At 47.4% G+C, this 22,754-nt stretch overlaps 1 protein-coding gene across 1 annotated transcript in view; it reads right to left on the bottom strand.

The window, feature by feature from the left end:
- Positions 1-9,047: 9,047 nt before the first annotated feature.
- Arpc1a (actin related protein 2/3 complex subunit 1A) overlaps positions 9,048-22,754 on the bottom strand; it is a 29,285-nt gene continuing 15,578 nt past the window's right edge. Inside the window, exons 5-10 of the mRNA XM_008824035.3 lie at positions 22,532-22,639; positions 19,701-19,913; positions 13,893-13,968; positions 13,603-13,796; positions 10,864-10,954; positions 9,048-9,438 (exon numbers count right to left, since the gene is read on the bottom strand). Of these exons, the coding sequence (XP_008822257.1) occupies positions 9,400-9,438; positions 10,864-10,954; positions 13,603-13,796; positions 13,893-13,968; positions 19,701-19,913; positions 22,532-22,639 (721 nt within the window). The 3' untranslated portion in view covers positions 9,048-9,399. The remainder of the gene's footprint in view (positions 9,439-10,863; positions 10,955-13,602; positions 13,797-13,892; positions 13,969-19,700; positions 19,914-22,531; positions 22,640-22,754) is intronic.

Raw genomic sequence — 22,754 nt, 5'->3', positions numbered from 1 at the left:
ATGTCACCAACGGAGCCATGACGGGTGGTCAGGTGGATGAGGACCCAGGTAAACACTTCTCAGTCAGCCAGGTGTGGTGGTCTGTCACCAGACCTCCACCGTCACCGTGGCTGGTCTAGGCCTTTGACACATGCTGTTCTTTTTGCCTAGATCCTATGTCCCCCACATTGCCCTCACTGATAAATGCGGTTTTGTCATGCCAGCCCAGGCTGAGTGCCTGTAAGGTCACTTTCCCCTCACCCCTATGAGAGGCCTTCCCTAGACTCCCAACAGTATCCTGTGCCAACAGTCTGGCTCCAGTTACACTGGGACCCTGAGCTTTTCTTTTAGGGGTGCTTGGTGGGTGGGGGGCTAGATATACTTAGAAGCACAGAGCAATTAAGCGCCTGTGGTGCATACCAGCATTTGGGAGGTGGAGGCAAGATCAGGAGTTCAAGGTCATCCTTGGCTACATAATGAGTTCAAGGGCAGCAGAGACTACAAGAGACCCTGCCTCAAACAACAAAATGGGAGCTGGAGAGATGGCTCAGCGATTAAAGGCACTGACTGCTCTTGCAGAAGATCCCGGGTTCAGTTCCCAGCACCCACATGGCACCTGACTCCAGTTCCAGGGGATCTGACTTTCTATTCTACCCTCCAGGGGCATAGCATGACATGGGTGCACTTACATACATACAGGCAAAATATTCATACACATAAAATAAAACTAAAAAGTAGGGCTGGAGAGATGGCTCAGTGGTTAAGAGCGCTGACTGCTCTTGCAGAGGACTGGGGTTCAGTTCCCAGCTCCCACATGGAGGCTAACCCTATAACTGCAGTCCAGGAGATCCGACTCCCTCTTCTGATCTTTGCAGTGCAGTACACTTAAACACATGTAGGCAAAACCCTCATACACTTAAAATAAAAAATAAATAAAAATCAAAAACGAACAAACGCATATACAGAAAATGGGCAGGCTCAGTGGTTAAATGTGCCTGCAGGCAAGCCTTAAGGACCTGAGTTTGAGCCCCACAACCCCATGATGGAAGGAGAGAACTGACTTGCTCAGGCTGTCCTCTGACCTCCACACACATACTGTATGTAGTGCACTTGAGCTCCCATGCACACACACAAACATACACACACACTGAATAAATAAATGTAAGTGAAAATTTTTATTTAATTTCTATTTTATGTGTATGAGTGTTTGCCTGCATGTGTGTTAAGAATACCACGTGTGCAATACCTGTGGGAACCAGAAGAGGGCTTTGTAATCCCTGCAACTGGAGTTACAGATGGCTGTTAGCTGCCTAGTGGGTGCTGGCACTGTTGTTGAGTCCCTGGCTTCCCATCCCAGCTCAGCTCTGTGAAGGCCTAGGGTATGGCCCCAGGAGGCCTTGAGTGATCTAACTCCTTAAGCTTGTGGCGGTATCCCCTGGCCTAGACTCCTGACTAAGATGACCTGTTGACTTCAGTGGAAGAACAGAGCCAAAGCCAGGACGCTGGATGGTGACTCATCACAGAGAATTCCTTCCAGATGGGCTGCAGAGTGAGCACAGAGGGGCACTGCCCTCAGTCTCCAAAACACAGCACCAAGGAAAGACCAGAGCCCAACCCTGACTGGTCACCTTGAGCCCAAGCTCCCTTCAAAAGGGTTCCGATACATGAACCAGGTTATTTGTAATTTTTTTCCCTCCTGTATCCCAGTTGGCCTGGAACTCATTATGTAGACCAGGCTGGCCTCAATCTCACAGAGATTTGCCTGCCTCTGCTCCCAAGTGCTGGGATTAAAGGTATGGGCCATCACATCTGGCAACATTTTCATTTTTGGGGTGGTGCTAGACATGGAACTCAAGCCTTGCACATACTAGGCAAGGAGTCTGTCCTGAACCATGCCCTCAACCTCTTATGGGAGGTTCTAGGGAAGCACACTACCACTGAACTACTCCCTCAGGCAGGTGTTCTACCACTGAGCCACACCCCAGCCCCTCACTGGGAGATCCTAGGCAGGTGCTCTACCACTGAGCCATCCTCCAGCCCCTCACTGGGGGATTCTAGGCAGGTGCTCTACCACTGAGCCACGCCTCAGCCCCTCACTGGGGGATTCGAGGCAGGTCTTTACCACTGAGCTACACTCCCAGCCTCTGTCTGCTTTATTGTTAAGCTTACAAAGTTTTTACCTGTTTCTACCTCTTCTTAAAGTGAAAAGGGAAGTGAGGTAGTCTGACATGATGAAACTACTCATAATGGTCATTCACACAGCAGCCATGTTTGTGTGATTTGATTTGCTATTCCCAGGCCCCGTCACGGTGGGAACTACTCAACAACAGCCACAGGATGAATGAATGGGCAAATGAGTGAATGAATGAACAGTCCTCAAAAACTGAATGCAACTCTGGGTCTGCCACTTGCCCTGTGGTATAACCTCAGCAAAGTCACCCTTGTTGTGTGTCAGTCTCTACATCTGTGAAGTAAACGGTTTGAACACCACCCGTCACACCACCCTCACAGGCCTACAGTCATGGTGGGAAGGCTCACAGGACAGGGAAGTACTGTGTTTATATATTGTGTCTCCTGAAGTCTTGTGTGTTATTACATTTTAATTTATTCAGAGCCAGGCATGGTAGTGCATGCCTGTAGTCCCAGCACTTGGTAGGCAGAGGCAAGTGGATCTCTGTGAGTTTGAGGCCAACTTGTTCTACATAGCAAGTTTTAGGCCAGCTCAGAATAGATAGTGAGACACTGTTTCAAAAAACAACAACAAAAATTCTTTTTAATATATTTATTGTGGGAGAGGGCATGAGTGTTACCCACTGAGCCATCTCATCAACTTCATGTGTTTTCATCCTGTTGGTGGCTCTTCTGAGATGTGATTGGATTATGAAGATGCTGACCTCATCAGTGGGTGAATCCATTGAGCTTTTAGCTGACTGGGCTGCTAGGACCTAGGGTCTAGTTGGAGGAGGTCAGTCACTGGGGGAAAGCCTTTGAAGAGTGTGTTTCATCCTGATAGTTCTCTCTCTCTCTCTCTCTCTCTCTCTCTCTTCCTGGCAGCCATGAGGTGAGCAGTTCTGCTCCCTCCACCCTCTGTGCTGTGATGCTGTGCCTCACCACAGGCCTATAGCAGTGGGGCCAAGTGACCATAGACGGAGACCTGAGAAGTCATTAGCCAAAACAAAGCTTTCCTGTGTATGCATGTGTGTGCCCATGTGTGTGGAGGTACAATGTGTGCATGTGGGGGCCAGAGGTCAACCTCAGGTGTCAGTCCTCAGGCACCATCCACCTTGTGCTTCTAAGACAGGGAGGGTCTCTCCCTGGCCTAGAGCTCAATAGTTAGGCCTGTGAATTCCAGGGACCTGCCTGACTGTCTCCACCTCTCAGCGCTGAGGTTATAAGTGCACACCACACACCACACCTGTTTGCTTTCGCCATAGTGGGTAGCATTTGTTTTTTTTTTTTTTTTTTTTTTTTTTTTTTTTGGCTACAGGGTCTTGCTATGTAGCCCTAGCTGGCCTGGAACTCACAAACTCATAGAGATCCACCTGCTTCAGTTTCCTGAGTGCTGGGACTTACAGGTGTTTACCACCCTGACCAGCATTAAGTTGCTTTTGTCAAAATTTTGTCACAGAGGCAAGGAGTCTGTCCTGAACCATAACCTTCCATTATCCAGGCACAGAGATTAAAAATTAACACAGGAGGGGCTTGCAAGATGGCTTAGACCGGAAAGGTGCCTGGTGCCAAGCCTGGTGATCTGAGTTTAACACTTGCAGTTCCCGTGGTGGAAGGAGAGAACTGATTTCTTTAAGTTATGCTGACCTCCACGTGTGTACTGTGGGGTGCACCCCTCACATGCACACAGTAAGTAAATAAAAATAGAACTGAAAACAAACACAGGAAGTACACCTCCGATTTCAAAGCAACAGGAGGTATTTGAAATGATTCCCTCAAGAGACAGTTTGCCCTCCCTGGCTCTGCCCTCCTTCCTCCCTTCCTTCCTAGCTCTCTCCCTCTCCCTTCCTGTCCTCCTTCCCTGTCCTTTTCTCCCTCTCTGTCTCTCTCAGGGTCTATGCCAGACTGTCATCCCAGAACTCAAAAATCCTCCTGCATCAGCTTCGCTAGTGCTGGGACCTCAGGCAGGCAAGTACCATGAAGTTTTCTGACCTTCAGGAAGCAAGTCTTTGAGGGAGGGCTGCTCAGGGATTTCACCTGGAGTTCCCGGAATCAGTTGGACAGCTCTCAGTCTCTTCCTGGAATCTGCACAAAGTGCCCTGAGGCAACGCTTTGCTACCCCATTTTTTCTGCATCTCTGATTTCCAAGAAATGCAGCCTCATGCGGGGTTAACTTGGGAGGCGTCAGCCCTGTGGGGCTGGTACAGCATCTTCTTCCATTATCCAGGCTCTCGATGGTTCAGCATCTTCTTCCATTATCTTGCTGGCTCTCAGCTCCTTCCTCCCCCTGTATTAGCCTTGCTGCCTCCTGGACACTGCTGACCTCAAGCAAGCAGTGGACTGGTCTAGCAGTGGGAGGCTCAGGAAGAAAACCTTCCCCAGGAACTCCCAGAATAATCTTCCTTTTGTTTCAACACCCAGAACAAGGACCTCCAGACCAAGAGATCACCCAGTGATAACTTAGCAGGAGAGAAGGTAAACCACAGTGCCCAAAGCTTACCAGCCAGTGTAAAATGGTTAAACCCAAGAGGGAGGTCTACAACACTCAGCCCATCCCAACCAGTCCTCTGGAAAGGCACTCAGTCACACACTCACCTTCTCAGTCAGAGCTCTGTGCCTTTGTAATTGGGAAATTCAGCTCTACAGTGAAACCCTCCAAAGTGCTCCTTTAGGAGGTCTAGAGCTGGGTGTGGTGGCACATGCCTTTAGTCCCAGCACTTGGGAGGCAGGGGCAGGTATCTCTCTGAGTTGGAGGCCAGCCTGGTCTACATAGCAAGTGCCAGGTCAGCTGGGGATACAGGGAGACCCTGTCTTAAAAAAAAAAAAAAAACAAAATAAGCAAAATCAAAACACAAAGAAGAAGGTTCAGAGCCGATATGGTGATGGTGGTGAACACCTTCAACCCCATTACTCAGGAGGCTGAGGCAGAAAGATCTTGAGTTTCAGGCTAGCTAGCCTGGTAACAGAGCAAAATGCCATCTCAGAAAAGTAAACAAAATAATAGCAGTAATAGCATATAAATAACTAGGAGGCTGGAGAGGTGGCTCAGCCATGGAGTACTTGCTGCTCTTGCAGAGGACCTGGGATTGGTTCCCAGCACCCATACTGGGTGACTCAGAAGGCTCTGATACCATCTTCAAAACTCCACAGACACTGCACAGAATACAAAAAAGTAAAATAAAAAAATGTACATACATGTAAATGGCTCAGGCTGAGGATACAGCTGTGGTAGAGCTAGTCTGATACATGTAAGATCCTAGGTTTGAGCCCCAGTTCTGCCAGAAAATTAGTATTAAAGTAAAAAAAGAAACTCTCATCACCAGTGGGACATCACCTGCTTCGAGGCTTGGATGAGCTGAACTGGGCTGACACTAGGGCATGTCCATTTCTAGCCTTGTCCTGCAGCTCGAACGCTCACTGGCTACCACTGGCGTTCTCAAGAGCTCCTTTTCCATTCCCCTTTCTGAACATGAGGTCTTTCATCCTTATAGTGTGGCAACACCTACAGAGCTGTTGTCAGCAGTCAATGCTCACCTCAGTACGTTCAAGTACACAGGAGTTCCTGCCATCCGGGGTGCAGAGGGGACACCACAGCACAGGGAGTGACTGAGGCAGGGCCACCAGGTCAGCACCCAGGTACTAGGATCCTCTTTTGGAGACAGAGTAAGGCTTGCCATGAGTCATAGAAAGTCACATTAATCTTTTGTAAGGATCGCGTTCCTGTGAGTCTTCTTGGTAGTACCCAGGGGGGCTGTTAAAGTGCTGCTGCGGAGTCTGGGGCTGTGGCTCAGTGGGTTGAGCACTTGCCTAGCATGCAGAGCTCTGGGTTCTAACCTCAGCTCTGAATAAACCAGCTGTGGTGGTAGGAGGATTAGGAATTCAAGGTCATCCTTGGCTACAGAGTGAGTGGCAGGCCAGCCTGGGATACATGAGACCCTGTCTCAAAAAACAACCCCCCCCCCCATAAAATTGCTGACGTTTAAGCCGGGCGTGGTGGCACACGCCTTTGATCTCAGCACTTAGGAAGCAGAGGCAGAGGGATCTCTGTGAGTTCAAGGCCAGCCTGGTCTACATAGTGAGTTCCAGGACAGCTGGGGCTACAGGGAGACCCTGTTTCAAAAAGACCAAAAAAAAAAAAATTGCTGATGTTTGTCCTGAGCAGCGCAGTCAAGACATGGCCACACTCAAGGCTACTACAGATCAACTGATTTTGTTTTTGGGAGATGGGCTCTGGCTATGTAGTCTTGGATGGCCTGTAATCCACTCTGTAGATCAGACTGGCCTCCAACTCATGGTGATCCTGTCTCAGCCCAAGTGATTTTGCTACACATTTAGATTGGTATCTAGAAAGATTCTCAGCCTTGCATTTTTCAGTATATTTAAAAAGATTTAATTCTAGCCGGGCATGGTGGCTCACACCTTTATTCCCAGTGACTGGGAGGCAGAAGTGGGGAATCTCTCGTGAAATTGAGGCCAGTCTGGTCTACATAGCAAATTCCAGGCCCGCTATAGCTACAGGGAGACCTGTCTCAAAAACACCAAAAAAAAAAAAAAAAAAAATTATGTGTATACATGTATTGCCTGCATGTAAGTGTACCCATGTCATGTCGTACAATGCCTCCAGAAGACAGAAGAGGCCACTGGATTGAAGGAGAGTGCCCCTCAGACACCCCTCCCTGTCCTCTGAGAAAGAGCTGCCCTCCGCCTGACTCGAAATCCCCTAGATTGTTCGAACCCTTTCCTGGTACATCTGTTTATGGTTTCTATGGAAATGGTCCGGGGCAGAAGAGGAAGAACATTCTGCCCCAGGTAAGCTAGCCAGTGGCTGTATAGGTTAAGGCTCTGGAAATCAGCCCTAGATTGTTCGAACCCTTTCCTGGTACATCTGTTTATGGTTCCCATAGAAATCCCCTGCTCTGCAGTTGTTGTGCTTAAAAGCCCTGAGTTTCCAAGGCTCTAGGTCGCAGTGAAGCACCCAAGCCTGCCTGTGTCCCTGGCCAGTCGATTTCAATAAAGCAGTTAAGTTCTCTTGAGTCTCAGTGTCCAAGTGGTCAATTCAGACCAGAATTTTTCAGACCCCGAACAGGATCCCCTGCAAATGGAGTTATGGACAGATGTTAGCTGCAATGTGGGTATTGGGATTCAAACCTGGATCTTCTGCAAGAACAGTGTTCTTAACCACTGAGTCATCTCTCTAGCCCCATTTATTTATAATGTAGATTTTTATTGAATTTTTGTGAATTTTATACATCTTAATATTTAGAACCCCTTCCCTATCCACACCCTCTATAATCCCCCTACTAGATTTCATTATGTTAAGGCCTATCAAGTCAAGCTTATATACCCAGATGCCCCTCAGTGAGTTCATCCATTGGAGTCTCGTCAGCCTACCTAGCATCACTCCCTTAAAGAACGGCAACTCTCCCTCATCTAGCAGTAATCAGTTGCCAACTGTTTCTTGGCTAAGTTTGGGGCCTGCTGCCCATTTCCCAGTTCTATGCTGGGTTTCTGTCTGAGTTTGCATAGGTTTTGTGCATGCTGTCACTATTGCTGTAAATTCATATGAGCAAGTTCCCAGAGGCCTGGAAGACTGTTTCCTTATGGTCATGTATTCACCCTTTTTTTTTTTTTTTCTTTTTCGGTCTTTTTGAGACAGGGTCTCCCCGTAGCCCCAGCTAGCCTAGATAGAACTCACTATGTAGACCAGGTTGGCCTTGAACTCACAGGAATCCACCTGCCTCTGCCTCCCAAGTGCTGGGATTAAAGGCATGCACCACCATGTCCACCAGGGACAATAGTCTTAAGATAGAACATTCCTCTTTCCTCTTCTTATTTGTGGTGCTCAGAGAAATGGGGACGCAGGGCAGACCTGAGTCCTCCAGGCAGGCTCTAACTGGCTCTACTGTTCAGTGGAGGTGGGTTTCTCTTAAGACTTATCAGAGTGCATTTTGCAGGACTGCAATGCTAAGAGAATGGTCAATGAATCGCCCTACCTCACAAGAATGCTCCGTTATGTTTTGTGTGATAAGGTAGCACTATGTAGCTCAGGTTGGCCTTGAATTTGCAATCCTTCTGCCTCAGCCTTTAGAGTGCTGGGATTATAGATGTGTACTACCATGCCTAGCTCAATAAATGGCTTTTCATTTAAAATAAAATTTTTATGTGTATGAATGTATTGCCTGTATGTGTGTAAGTGCACCCGTGTCATGCAATGCCTGAGGAGATCAGAAGAAGGAGTTGGATTCCCCTGGAAGTGGAGTTAAGGACTGTTGTTAGCTGCAATGTGGATGCTGGGAATTTAACCCAGGTCCTTCGAAAGAGCAGCCAGTGTGCTTAATCGCTAAGCCATCTCTCCAGCCCCTAGTTTTTGTTTTTTGAGACAGGATCTCCCTGCAGTCCCAGCTGGCCTTGAACTCACAGAGAGGCCTGCCTCTGCCTCCCAGTGTTAGGGATCAAAGGCGTGTACCACCATGCCCAGCTTTAATTGTTTGTTATTATTACTTTTTTGGTCTTTTTGAGACAGGGTCTCCGTGTAGCCCCAGCTGTCTTGGAACTATGTAGACCAGGCTGGCCTTGAACTCACAGAGATCCGCCTGCCTCTGCCTCCCAAGTGCTGGGATTAAAGGTGTGTGCCACCACACCTGGCTCTAATTGTTTATTTTTATTTTATGTGCATGAGTGTTTTGCCTGCATGTATATAAGTGCACCCATTGTGCAAAGCCTGCAGAGGCCAAAAGAGGGTGGATCCTCTGGAACTGGAGTACAGACTGTTGTAAGTTCAAGGTGAGCCTGGTCTACAAAGCAAGTTCCAGGTCAGTTGGGGCTACAGGGAGACCCTATCTCAAAAAGAACAAAAAAAAAGAAACCAAGATCTAAGGCCATATCTAAAAATGAACACATTTACACATTCAGGATTTTTATTTGCATTTCTGGCAGACAAGTTACACACACACCCTTCACCCTTTCCTTTAAGTTAGTGTGACAATTCTCAGTAACAAACTACTTAAAGAGAAGCTTTGGTCAAAATGGAATGAAATACCAAAATCAAAACAAAACAAAAGGAAAACAAAACAGAAAACAAACCACTGCCTCCTTTAAAACCAACACTCTCACCAATGATACCCAAACGAACACACAGTTTGCTTGATCCGAGGTGCAGTGTTTCCATGGGGCCTGCGTTCCTCGACACCACGTGAGGCAGAGCCGTGGTCAGCCTGCTCCTCAAGCTGGATGGCGGAGACTCGCTCGGCTTCACATTATCCGGAGGCCCTGGATCGAGGACTCTAGGGTCTTGAGAAAGGAGGAACATTACTAGGGGAACTAGCCACCTGTTTCCCCTCAGTTTGTACTGTAGCCCCTCTCCTCCCTGATGGGCACACAGACCCACCTGCAATGACCCAGATCCCCGTCTCCAAACTTACCCTGCTCTCTCCCTGCAGAGATGTCTCTGCCCACATTACCCAGCTCACAAGCTCTGGGTCCACACCTCAGTCCTTTTTTTTTTTAAAATTTTTCTTTTGTCTTTTTGAGGCAGGGTCTCCCTGTAGCCCCAGCTGTCCTGGAACTTACTATGTAGACCAGGCTGGCCCTGAACTCAGAGATTTGCCTGCCTCAGCCTCCTGAGTGCTAGGATTATACACCCAGTTTGCTGTTGATTTTAGTGTGTGCAGGTATATGGTCACTGGGTATTTTATCACTCCCTGCCTTACTCCCCTGAGACAGGGCTTCTTACTGAACCTGGAGCGTATAGTATATTTTATTTTGTTGGTTTTTTTTTTTTTTTTTTTTTTTTTTGGCTATGGTGCCAGCCAGCAAGCTCCAGTAATCCTCCCATCTCTGCCCCTTCCAGCTCTAGGACAAGAGTTACAGGCACATGTCCACACCCAGCTTTTTACATGAATACTGAGATCTGAACTCAGGGCCTTATGTTTGCCAGCAAGCACTGTTGCTCACTGCCCACACCTCTTTTTTTGGAGACAAGGTCTTATTCTCTACCCTGGACTGGCCTCAAACTCAAAGCAATCCTCCTGCCTCAGTCTCCCAAGTGCAGGGATTACAGGTGTGAGCCCCATATCCATCTGTGTTTATTTTAAAGATTTACTGTATTTTTAATTGAACAATTGTATGTTCATGCGTGTGTGTCTGTGTGGATATGTGCATGTGAGTGCAGGTGTCCTCAGAGGCCAGAGGAACTGGATCCCCTGGAGTTGGAGTTAGATAGCTGTGACCACCAGATATGGGTGCTGGGATCCAAACTCAAGACCTCTGCAGGAGCACTATTCACTCTTAAGTGCTCAGTCATCTCTCCAGTCCTATCCACTATGTTTAGTACATAAATGAGTGTAAACTAGAAAAATGTCTATACAGAGAAATGTAGGCTGCTGCCCAACACAGTGCCTGCTTCAACAATGCAATTTATTCTGGGGAATAAATGAAATCTAGGAGACACCAACCCCCCAGGGAGGATGGTAGTCCCCAACACAGAAGGTTCTGGGACCTGCCCTCCTGCCACGCATGAAAGCTAATGCTGTAGTTCCAGGAGAGAAATAGTTCTCTCAGGAAGAGTTTGAACACAAACAAGATTTGAGCTAGAACTGTGGGAAAGCCTTAGAATCAAGGGCTGGGGAAGCTCAGTGTGCTAGTGCTTGCCTAGCACATGCAAGGCCCTGCGTTCCATCCCCAGCACTGCAAAAAATAACCACCACAAAGAAATACCTTGAAATCCCAAATTGTCATGGCTCCATCAATACCAGTGGTGCAAAATTTGCGACAGTCTTGCTTGTCCACCTCATAAATAGACACTTGACTGAAAGAAAGCAGAATCAAGAGATTGTGAAGTCTGTGGCAGAAATGAACCAGCCCTCCTGTCCAACAGCATAAGGGACCCTAAAAGAAACCAGCTAACTATCAGCTCTTCAATATTAACTTGTCATCAATATTAGGCTGCAGCAATGAGTCAGAAAACATCCCAAAGAGAGCATGGGGGCTCACAGCTGCAATGCAGCACCTGGGAGGTTGTAGCAGGGTTCTAGCTTGGGCTACGTACTGAGTTCCACCAGCCAGGGTTTCATAGCAAGACCCTGTCTCAAAGAAAGGGTAAATGGGAGCTGGAGAGATGGCTCCACGGTTAACACTGACTCTTCTTGCAAAAGACCTGGGTTTGAATCCCAACACCTACATGGCAGCTAACAACTGTCTGTAACTTCTGTTCTGGGGATCCGACAGCTCCTTCTGTCCTGCACTGCAGAACACGGGTGCACTTACCTACATGCAGGCAATACACTCATACACATAAAAAAATATATATAAAAAAAATAAGAGCCGGGTGTGGTGGCGCATGCCTTTCATTCCAGCACTCGGGAGGCAGAGGCAGGCAGATCTCTGTGAGTTCAAGGCCAGCCTAGTCTACATAGTGAGTTCCAGGACATCTGGGGCTACAGGAAGATGTTGTCCCAAAAAGGCCAAAAAAAAAAAAAAAAAAAAAAAAAGGTAAATGAGGGAGGGCTGGGATGTGGCTTGGCTGGCAGAGTGCTTGCCTAGCATGGGGCCCTGGTTCCATTCTCAGAACCACATCAACAGGGCATGGTGGACCCAAAGTCCAAGGTCACCCTCAGTTATTACAGCAATCTCACATCTGCCTAAATATAGTAAGTCCGAGACCCACCCAAGCTACATAAAACCCTGTCTCAAAAACAAGAGAGAAAGAAGTATTCTAATGGAGTTTACTGCCAGATGTCAGAAAAAGAAGGGAAAAAAGTTAAGAGTGAGCTGGAGGAGGATGCTGGCTCACAGTATGTGGATAAGCAGGTGGGAGCAGCTTGTGGGTGAGACCTCAGCAGTGATGCTGATGGGACACAGGCAATGACTGAAGTCACTGAAGTCAAATGTCCCCAACAAACTCTCTCAATTCACTTCCCAGAGCAGCTGGAGCACAAGGCTCAGAGCCCTCCTTGCTGTTTAAAATTAACCATTATGGGGATGTGGGTGTGGCTTGGTGGCAGAGTGCTTGCCTAGCAAATACAGGGTTCTGGGTTCAATCCCAAGTCCAAATAAACAAAAACAAAATTAATCATAAATGTCAGCAGCAGCCAGACACTCCCCCAGATTCCAGCAGAGCAGAGGGACAGAGAAAGAGACAACCTATGTGAGTCAATTATCTGGAAAGCTTTCAAGGTCAAGTCTATACTATAGTTCAGACGATGTTTTTTTTTTCTTCTTGGAAATAACCAGACTGCAGGTAGTTCCTCTAGGGAAGGATAGCAGACTATGGCACTACAAACTACTTTTGTACAGCTTGTGAACTGAGAATGGTCTTTCCATATTTATTATTTTTTAGTCTCCCCCACCCCCAGGCCTGCTCCCCTACCCCTCCTTCTAAAAGACTTTATTCATGAGTGTTTTGCCTGCATGTATGTAAGTGCGCCCATGTTGTGCAATGCCCACAGAAGTCAGAAGACTGCTTCAGATCCCCTGGAATTGGAGTTATAGATAGCTGTTAGTCACCAACTGTTAGAACTGAATCCGGGTCCTCTGAAAGAGCAGCCAGTGTTAACTGCTGAGCCATTTCTCCAGCCCACACCACTCCCTTTTCTGAGACAAGGTCTCCTTGGTAGCCCTATCTGGCCTGGAACTCACTATGTGGATCAGGCTGGCCTTGAACTCACAGAGCTCCACCTGCCTTTTCCTCTAGAATGCTGAGTTTCAAAGAATGCACCATCATGCCCAACTTCCACCCCTCCTTTTTTGTTTTTGTGGGGGTTTTTTTGCTTTTTTTTAAGACAGGGTCTCCCTATAGCCCCAGCTGGCCTCAAACTACTATGTAGACCAGAATGGCTTCAATCTCACAGAATCCACCTGTCTCTGCCTCCTGAGAGCTGTGGTTTAAGGTGTGTACCACCATGCCCTCCCCCACTCCCTTTTAACAACATCTATTTGTTGAGTGTGTGTGCCTATATACAGACCAGAGGACAACTCTCTGGAGTTTGTTCTCTTCTTCCACCATGTGGGTTCTGGGGATTAAGCTCAGGTTGTCAGGTTTGGTGGCAAGTGCCTTTACCCACTGAGCCATCTTGCCAGCCCTTTACCAATACTCTTGTCCCAGGCTCCCAAGTACTGGGATTACTGGCCTGTGCTCCCATGGGCATCATAAGAAACCTAATTCCTGCACATAATGGTGGACCGTGCAATGGGCCTGAGCTTCTCTAGTAGAGGGCACACTCGGGCATGGCTGGTCCGAACTGCAGAATGACTAGGTGGTCATTCTGAGCTGAAAACAAGACTTTAGCAGCTAGGGAATACAGGCCTACCTGTTTTCAGCCCTGCAGGGAGGCTGGGGCCTGCAGTACACAGGGCTTTGTAAGATGCAGCAAGACAGAGGGCACTCTGGTTACCTAACCACTTCTCTACAGAAATCCAGTGCCCAGTTCCAGGGGCCCCGGGGCTGGAGGCACCTACGTGATGCTGTTCTGGTGCAGCGTCTCCAAGGCAGTGTTGCGGTCCTCGGTTGTGGCCCTCTTGTCCATGTTGCGGAAGCGTTCCATGGCAGACATGTTGCGCTGGATGCTCTGTTTTGGAATGTCTAGCTTGGAGACAAAGGTCAAGCAGCCACGGTCGTCATAGTTAAAGAGCATTGGGCAGCAGTCATGGCCCTGAAACAAGAGGTCAGTCAGCCTTGTCACAGAGCACATATTGTTTCTGGCCTGGAGACTGCACGCAGTACACTACAAGGAGGAGGAGATACTTACAGCAGCAACCACGCTGTTCTCCGAGACAAATGACACACTCAGGAGTGGCAGGAACTCAGTTTTCAGAGTTGAGACCCTGAACATAAGAGCACTTGTTAGGCTGAGTGGAGCTGCCCCACACAGCATCTTCACAGACAGCACAACAAAGGCCCCTTCTCAAGAAGTCTCTGCAGTGCTGGCCAGCACTTCTAAGGGCCCAACCTCTCCTTGGGGAATTTTAAGCACGAGCTGACCCTAAAGTGACCTTCACAAACTCAGGCCTGTGGACTGGGGATGCACAAAGCCCTGGGTTTGACCCCTAGCACCCCCCCAATCAATCACTCAATCAATCAAATAAGAGTAAAGTGCGAACTGGAGAGATGGCTCAGCAGTTAAGAGCAATGGTTGCTCTAGCAGAGGACCTGGGCTTGGATCCCAGCACCCACAAGGTGGCTAACAACTGTGTGTAATCCAGTTCCAGGGTCATCCAATACCCTCTTCTGGCCTCTGTGGGTATTGCACACCGGTGGTACACTTCCATGCAGGCAAAACATTTGTACACATTAAAAAAAGAGAACATCTTACTTTATAAAAAAGGTGGGGTACTTTTTACTTTGTGTGCATGTGTCAATGCGTGCATGTAACCTGGGAAAGGTTCTCACTGAACCTGAAGCTTGCTGCTTTGGCTATGCTGGCTGGCCAGCAAGCTGTCACATCTGCCTGTCTCTGCCTCCCAACACTGGGCTTACAGGCACATGTGGTCATGCCTGGCTTAAAAGGGTGCTGGGGATTTGAACTCAGGTATTTCTGCTTATGCAGCAAGTGCTCTGTGGCTGTTTGAATGAGAATGTCCCTCATAGGCTCCAAGTATTTCAACTCTTGGTCCCCAGTTTGTGGTGCTGTTTGGGTAGGGTCATAAAACCTTTAGGAGGCGTGGCCATGCTGGAGGAAGTCATCATTGAGGGTGGGCTTTGAGGGCACATGGTCTCATCCCACTGCAGCCTGCTTCCTGTGCCTACTTAAAGATCTGAGTGCTTAGCTTTCTGCTCTTGATGCTCCTGCGATGCCTTCCTGCCCTCTAGATGCTTATCCTCTGAATTTTTATTTTATTTTTTTATTAAGAGATTCATTGCAAGGAATTGGCTTATGTAATTATGGGGCTGACTAGGCAAGCCCCAAATTTGAAATCCACAGGAAAGGAGGCTGGGACTCTGGGGAAGAATGTCTGCAGGACAGTCTCCTTCAGGGAAGTCTCAGCTTAGTCCTTTCATCTGATGAACCAGGCCCACAGGGGTCATCTGGGACATTCTCCCTTATCAAGGCCAGCTGACGTCAATGCCATCCACAGAACACCCCACAACAACACTGGATTAGCACATGAGCATCAGTTTGGTCATCCCAGGCTGGTGTAGTTGGAAGGGACTGAGTGACCACAGAGGCTTAGGGAGGGTCCTTTCTCTGCTCTGGCACATACATACACTTGGCATGATATGGTTCTATCCCCTCTGGTCTCTGCCAGGCCAGTCAGGTTTGCTAGCTTCAGTGATGCTTAACAATCTGCCTGCCCCTCTGCCTTGGAGGCGAACCCTCTGGAATTTTAAGTCCAATAAACTCTTCCTTCTATAAGTTGCTTTGGTCATGGTGTTTTATCACATCAACAGAACAGTAACTAATACATGTTCTTACCCACTGAGTCATCTCTCCAGGCCCAGTGATGCATTTTTGAAAACTAACTGCTACCAGGCAGATGGGGCATGCCTCTGCTCTGAATTCCAGGTCAGTCTGAACTACATAGTGAGCTTGACGACAGACTGGGCTACAGAGAGTTGGACAGCAGATGCACGAATACACACACACATACACACTGTTTCTGTCTCAGGAGACCCCTTGAGTGGATACTGGATGAAAGGGCTAATAAATAGGTCATGTAAAGGGGCTGGAGAGATGGCTCAGCAGTTAAGAACACTGACTGTTCTTGCAGAAGACCTGGGTTCAAATCCCAGCACCCACATGGCAGCTATCAACTGTCTGTAACTCCAGTTCCAGGGAATCTGACAGTCTCTTCTGTTCTCTGCCGGCATTGCATGACATGGGTACACTTACCTACATTCAGGCAATATATGCATACACATAAAAATAATAAATAAAATATTTTAAACATAGGTCATTTAAAGCCTGTACTTTATTTTCCATCTTTGACTTTTGCTTCTTGAGGTATTTATGTTGGAGAAGGGGAAGGGTGGGAGCTCAGAATCTGACTTACAGAACTGGAAAAGGCAGCTTGTAAGTCAACATGAGTATGAACAAGTATATGTAATAGTAATAAGCATGCACTAGGGGCTGGAGAGATGGCTCAGTGGTTAAGAGCACTGGCTGCTCTTGCAGAGGACCTGGGTTCGATTCCCAGCACCCACTTGGCGGCTATGAACCGTCCTCAATTCCAGTTCCAGAGGAATCTGAAGCCCTCTTCTGACCTCTGCGGCACTGCACGACACAGGTGCACTCACATACATGCAGGCAATACACTCCTATACATACAATAAAATAAAACAAATAAAATATTTTTTAAAAAAGCAGGCACTAAAAACATTAAATGTTATCGTGGCCTACACAAAATCAACACTCCTCTCAAAGAATTTTTTAATGTAGCTGGGTATTTGTTTTGTTTTGTTTGAGACAAGAGTCTCACTATGTAGCCTAGCTGGCCTGGAGCTCTCTATGTAAACCAGGCTGGCCTGGCTTGGTGCATACCTTTATTCCCTAGCACTCTGGAGGCAGAGGCAAGCCAATCTCTCTGAGTTTAAGGCCAGCCTAGTTTACATAGTTCCAGGCCAGCTGCGGCTACGGGGAGACCTTGTCTCAAAATTAAAAAAAAAAAAAAAAAAAGTGTGTGTGTGTGTGCGTGTGTGTGCATGCAAATACCTTTTAGAAGACTTAGCAAATTTTATTATTTAAAAAGTTTTTACATTTACTTTGTGTACATATACAACAGTGTGTGTGGAAAACAACCCATCAGAATTGGTTCTCATCCCTTATAACATGGGCTCCACTGATCAAACTCATATTGTCAGGCTTGACACCAGGCACCTTTACCTGCTGAGCCACCTCATCAGCCTGGCTACATTAATTTTCATTTCATTTCTTTATTTTATTATTTCTTTTTTGGTCTTTTTGAGACAGGGCCTCCCTGTAGCCCAAGCTGTCCTGGAACTCACTATGTAGACCAGGCTGGCCTTGAACTCACAAAGATCCACCTGCCTCTGCCTCCCAAGTGCTGGGACTACGGGTGTGCGCCACCATGCTCAGCTTATTTTTTTTGAGACTTGGTCTCTTGTATCCCACACTGGAGCACACTATGGCACCAAGGATAACTTGAACTTCTGTTCCTTCTGCCTTCACCTCTTATTTTTTTAAATAGTTTATTATTATGTGTGGCAGATGATGGGGGGAGGCACCTAGGTGCCATGGCATGTGTGTGGAGCTCAGAGGACTCTGTGGAGTCAGTTCTCTCCTTTTAACTTTAGTGGGGATTGAACTCTGGTCACCAGGCTTGCACAGCAAACACCTTACCAAACCATTGCCTCAGCTTTCACACTTTTGGTATTTTGAAGGTCTCACTATATAGCCCACGCTCAAAGTCACAGTGTAGTCTAGGTTGGCCTCAAACTCGTGATCCTCATGTCTCAGCTTCCTGAGTGATAGGATTACAGGCCTGTACCACCATACCTGGCTTATAAAACCACTTTTATTTGGGGGGCTGAGCAAGATCATAAACTTGAGACCAGCCTGGGTTACACAGTGAGTTCCAGGCCAGCCTGGGCTACACAATAAGACCCTGTCACATCTCTAACATGGTGACCTTTCACAAAAGAATTTCCATAGTAAACTCAGCTTTTCTGTTTCCACACAGAGAGGCCACTTTAGAGGCCTATCACAGGGAAGGCCCTTTAGCTACCAAAGGAGGAGGGCTCCCCAGGAAAAGACCAAGGATTCCTGGGAAGAGAAAGGCTCCAGTCGTCTTCCTCTGGCTGCAATGAGCAAGTTTACTCTGCTGTCTGATAAGGTGCTTCTAGGCTCAGCAGGTGGCCCACCCACAAATGAGTCACTACAAATCGGGTTCTTCCAGCAGGCTTCACACAGGGGCAAGGGACAAAGGAGGTTGTATTCTGACCACAAAGAGTAAGGATGGATCTTTTTCTTGGTGGTAGTTGGGAAAGAACCCAAAGTGGTACGCATGCTAGGCAGGTACTCTATCACTCAGCCACAGCCACAGCCCTGGTCCTTAAGTTTTTGTTTTATTTTATTTTAATTTTATGTGTAAGAGTGTTCTGCCAGCTGGGTGTGGTGGCGAACACCTTTAAGTCTCGGCATTCAGGAAGCAGAGGCAGGCGGATCTCTGTGAGTTCAAGGCCAGCCTCGTCTACATAGCAAGTTCCAGGTCTGCTGGAGCTACAGGAAGACTCTCAAAAAAAAGTGTTTTGCCTGCATTTATGTAAGAGTACCACTTATGTGCAATGCCCAGTGGAGGCCAGAAGAGGGTGTTGGATCCCCTGCAACTGGAGTTACAGATGACTGTTAGTCCTCTGCAGGAGCAGCCAGTGTGCCTAACGGCTACTGAGTCATCTCTTCAACCCCCACCACCCCTTTTTTGACACAGGGCCTCCCTGTAGCCCTAGTTGGTGCAGAACTCACTATGTAAACCAGGCTGGCCTCAATCTCACAGAGATCCATCTGCCTCTGGCTCCTAAATGCTGGGATTAAAGGCATGTGCCACAACGCGATCCAGCCCCCTTTAGAAAAGATTTATTTTTATTTTATGTGTTTTGTTTGCATGTATGTAACTGTACCACATGCTAGCACTGTCCTTGTTTTTTTGAGATTGGTCCTCAGTATGTAGCTCAGGCTAGCCTCAAACTCATGATCCTCCTGCCTTTACCTCCTGAGTGCTGGGAATACAGATGTGCCACCATGCCTTGCCTGGACCTCTGTTAAGGGATGGTGGGTGACCATGACATGATGTAAAGAACTGAGAGTAACAGACTGCTGTAGGGTGCTATCCTCCAAGCAAATCAGCCATCATCTTCCTCATTGCAGCTCTGACTACCTGTGAGTGACCCTGAAGTCCTGCAGGACAGCTGACCTTTCCTCACAGGAGGAGGTGGATCAGGACCTCATCGGAAGAGTCTAGCCACCCACCCTGCACCTCCCAGCCAGCTGCATGGGATTCTGCCCTAATCTCAGTGGCCTCACAGTCTTGGAAGGTGCTAGAATGTATAGTGTAGTGTGTGAAGAGTTACACTGTGTGTGTGGGGGGGTGTTTCACCTGTGTAGTCATGGGGAAGTGTCATTCATACTGGAGTGAGACTTTTGGTGGTATGGCTGCTTCGGGGTCACCCATGCTCCTGTTTGGTAACCTCTCACCCATGCTCTATAAAAAAGTCCAGTAAACCTGCTGCTCAGCCGAGTTGGATTTCAGTGGAATCAATCTTTGCTTTGTCACGGTACACTGTCTGGGTGAGTAGGCACTTGTTCCCATCTCCCCTGGAAAAGGTTCATGAAACACAGACTAACTAACCTGGCCATGTTGAAGGGGCTCTTATTAGTGGCATACCAGAAGGTTTTTCATAAGAACACTACCAGCATTTCTACTAAGAAGTGTTTCTGGAAGAAAGTCCCAACTCCTTGAAATTTTCCAACAGATATTTACATACAATCCCTTAAGTTTAGAGGCAGCTCCTCTCCGTATGATACCTAAGGAAGGGCAACCTCAGTGTGGTCCCCAGCGTGCACCCCCACATTTCACCTTACAAACCAAAGGTGAATACTCACTGCACGCTGTTTGAAGCATCAGCAACAGACACGGTGCTATCATGGCTGACCCAGGCCAGGCGGCTCCCACTGGCAGAGAAACTGACCCCATGTACCCAGCCACCAGTGCCACTGCCTCCAAATTCAGACATTAGCTGACCAAAAGGCATCTTACTGCCCCAGGGTGTGCTGGCTGGCTTCTCATCTACCTCTTTAATGTAGGCGGAGAACACTCTGCAGGAAAAGAAGAAAAAAGCCAAGGAAAACATGAATATTAAAGCAGGTCACGGGCTCCTACCTGAGGAAATCCAGAATGGGAAGAGTCCAGTTTGAAAAGGAACAGAATCTGGGGCTGGAGAGATGGCTCAGTGGTTAAGAACACTGGTTGTTCTTGCAGAAGACCCGGGTTCGAATCCCAGCACCCACATGGCAGCTAACAACTGTCCATAACTCCAGTTCCAGGGAATCTGATGGCCTCTTCTGACCTTCGAGGGCATTGCACGACATGGGTACACTAACCTACGTGCAGGCAATACATGCATACACATAAAGTAAAATAAAAAAATAAAATTAAAAAAAGGAACAGAATCTGATGGACAAGTTCAGATTCAAACACTTTGAGACAGTAGTCTGAGGGTCCCCCAGGCCAATTAAACCTGGAAAATCACTGTCTCTGCTTTTTGGTTTTTTTTTTTTTTTTTTTTGAGACAGTCTCTATGCAGCCCAGCTGGCCTGAAACTTGCTATATAGACCAGGCTGGCCTCCATCCACAGATTTGACACCCTCTTCTGTCCCATGGACACTGCATGTATGTGGTGCACAGACAGACATACAGGCAAAATGTTTATATACATAAATAAAAATAAATCTTAGAAAAATTACATGCAGCTGTGTCACACCTTTAATTCTAGTACTCAGAAGACAGAAGCTGGTGGATCTCTGTGAAATCAAGGTCAGCCTGGTTTACATAGCAAGCTCCAGGCTAGCTGTGGCTACAGGGAGACCCCATCTCAAAAAGGCAAAAAAAATTTAAATAAACAACAACAACAAAAATACATGCTTAAAAAGATAATTGGGCTGGGGAGATGGCCAGTCGGTAAAGTGACTTATACAAACACAATGCCTAGGTCTAGATCCCTGTCACCCATGTAAAAAGCTGAGCATGGTAGCATACACCTGTAACCCCAGCACTGAGCAGGGCGGAGACAACAGTAAGATGCAAAGTGACAAGAGGGAGACCCCCAAAGCCACCTCTGGCTCCACACTTATACATGTACATGCATACACCAAAAAAAACAGGTAATAGGGACAGACACACTAAAGGAAAAGCCAAGAGGCCAGTGAGAAAGAGCAGACCACTCCCTACCCCTGCCAGGTGATGAGCTGGCACCCCAAACTCAGGTCAACTTGTCAGCTTTGTGGCAAGAACAGTGGGAGAGGAAGTGGATGAAATCAGCCTTTTGCTGATTTATTTTTATGTGTATGAGTGTTTTGTTTGCATGTAAGTGTATCATGTGTGTGCAATGCCCGTGGAGGCCAGGAGAGGCTGTCAGAAGAGAGCACTGGATCTCCTAGAACTAGAGTTACAGATGGTTGTGAGCCACTATGTGGGTGCTGGGAACTGAACCCAGGTCCTCTGGGTTCTTCTGAGCATTATACACATGTGGTGCACTTACATACATGCAAGGAAAACACTCATAAACATAAAATGGAAAAAAAAAAAGAGAGACTCCCTAAAAGAACTTGGGGGGCTAGAGAGATGACTCAGTGGTTAAGAGAGTACACTGTTGTTCAGAGGACCTGGGCAGCTCACAGTTGCCCATAACTCTGGCTCCAGGGGATCTGACACTCTCTTCTGGCTTGCTCAGGCATTGTATGTAGGTGGTGCCATGTACCTATATACTCAGGTACAAACAGAAATACACATAAATATATAAATTTTGAAGAAAAAAAAAAAAAAAAAGAAGAGAAGGAGAGAAGGAACTCAGGTGTCCTCCAACCCAACTCCACATGGCAATGGCAACAGGGACTTTAGAGAGTAAGGGCATCAACAAGATGGCCAGTGAGTGTCTCCCGTGTGCCGAAAGTGAGGTATATGCCAACAGGCCCATAGAGTGCCATTTTGTTCTGTGTTCCAAGAGTCAGTCTGACTGGGCAATAGATCACAAATGGCCAAACTACAGAACACAACTAAATCTTCACAGTCAAAACAAAACACATTTGTTGTTCTTCTTTTTCTGTAATACTGAGAAATGAACCCAGGGCTTTGAACATGCCAGGCAAGAACATCACCACTGAGTCACACTCCTCTCTAGGAGATTCTGAGTAAGTGCTGTACCACTGAGCCGTGCCCCAGCTCCTTCACTGGGAGATTCTACACAAGAACTATACCACTAAGCTATATCCCCAATCCTGTTTTGTTTTGTCTTGTCTGTTTTTCCTTAAATTAAACCTTGGGTATTCCTAAATATAAACCCCTGACCGGGTTTTCCAGAAATTTTCCACATAGGTACTAAAGGCAGGAGTATCACAGCTCCACCACCAGAGAGTCAACATGAAGCTGGAATCACTTGCTTTTCTTTTAGCTGCCTCCACGTCCTGAGTGCTGAGATTCAGGCATGTACCATCAGGCCTGATTTATGCAGTGCTGGGGATGGAACCCAGCTTTGGGCACACTAGGCAAGCCCTCCACCAACTGAGTTACAGCCCCGCTAGCTCCTTTTCTAGATCACAAGTTCCTTTCATGTTCCCAGTGCCTAGCACAGAAGCTTACAAAGAAAAGGATCACTATGGGCATCTGTTGACGGCTGAAGAGCAAGCAGCTCAAGTCTGCAGTAAGCATTTGTTCCCACCTGCATTTGAAGTCACAGGAGCCAGCAGCCAGCAAAACATTGTTGGGATGCCAGTCCAAGCTGAGGACCGTGGAGCGAATTGGCTTTTTAATGTGCTTGCTCACCCACCTAAGAGAGCAGAGAAACTAGTTTAGTTTATTCACACACTGTCCCCCCAAACATAAAAAGGTGTGCCATCTGGAATGTGTGCCAGGTAGAAACATGGAGGCACCGTTTTTATGTT

The sequence above is a fragment of the Nannospalax galili genome, unplaced genomic scaffold, assembly GCF_000622305.1.
Source record: "Nannospalax galili isolate Female #2095 unplaced genomic scaffold, S.galili_v1.0 scaffold809, whole genome shotgun sequence".
In the NCBI taxonomy this organism is placed as follows: Eukaryota; Metazoa; Chordata; class Mammalia; order Rodentia; family Spalacidae; genus Nannospalax; species Nannospalax galili.
Note: the sequence above shows the minus strand (reverse complement) of the source record. Positions and strands in the feature narration are given on the sequence as shown.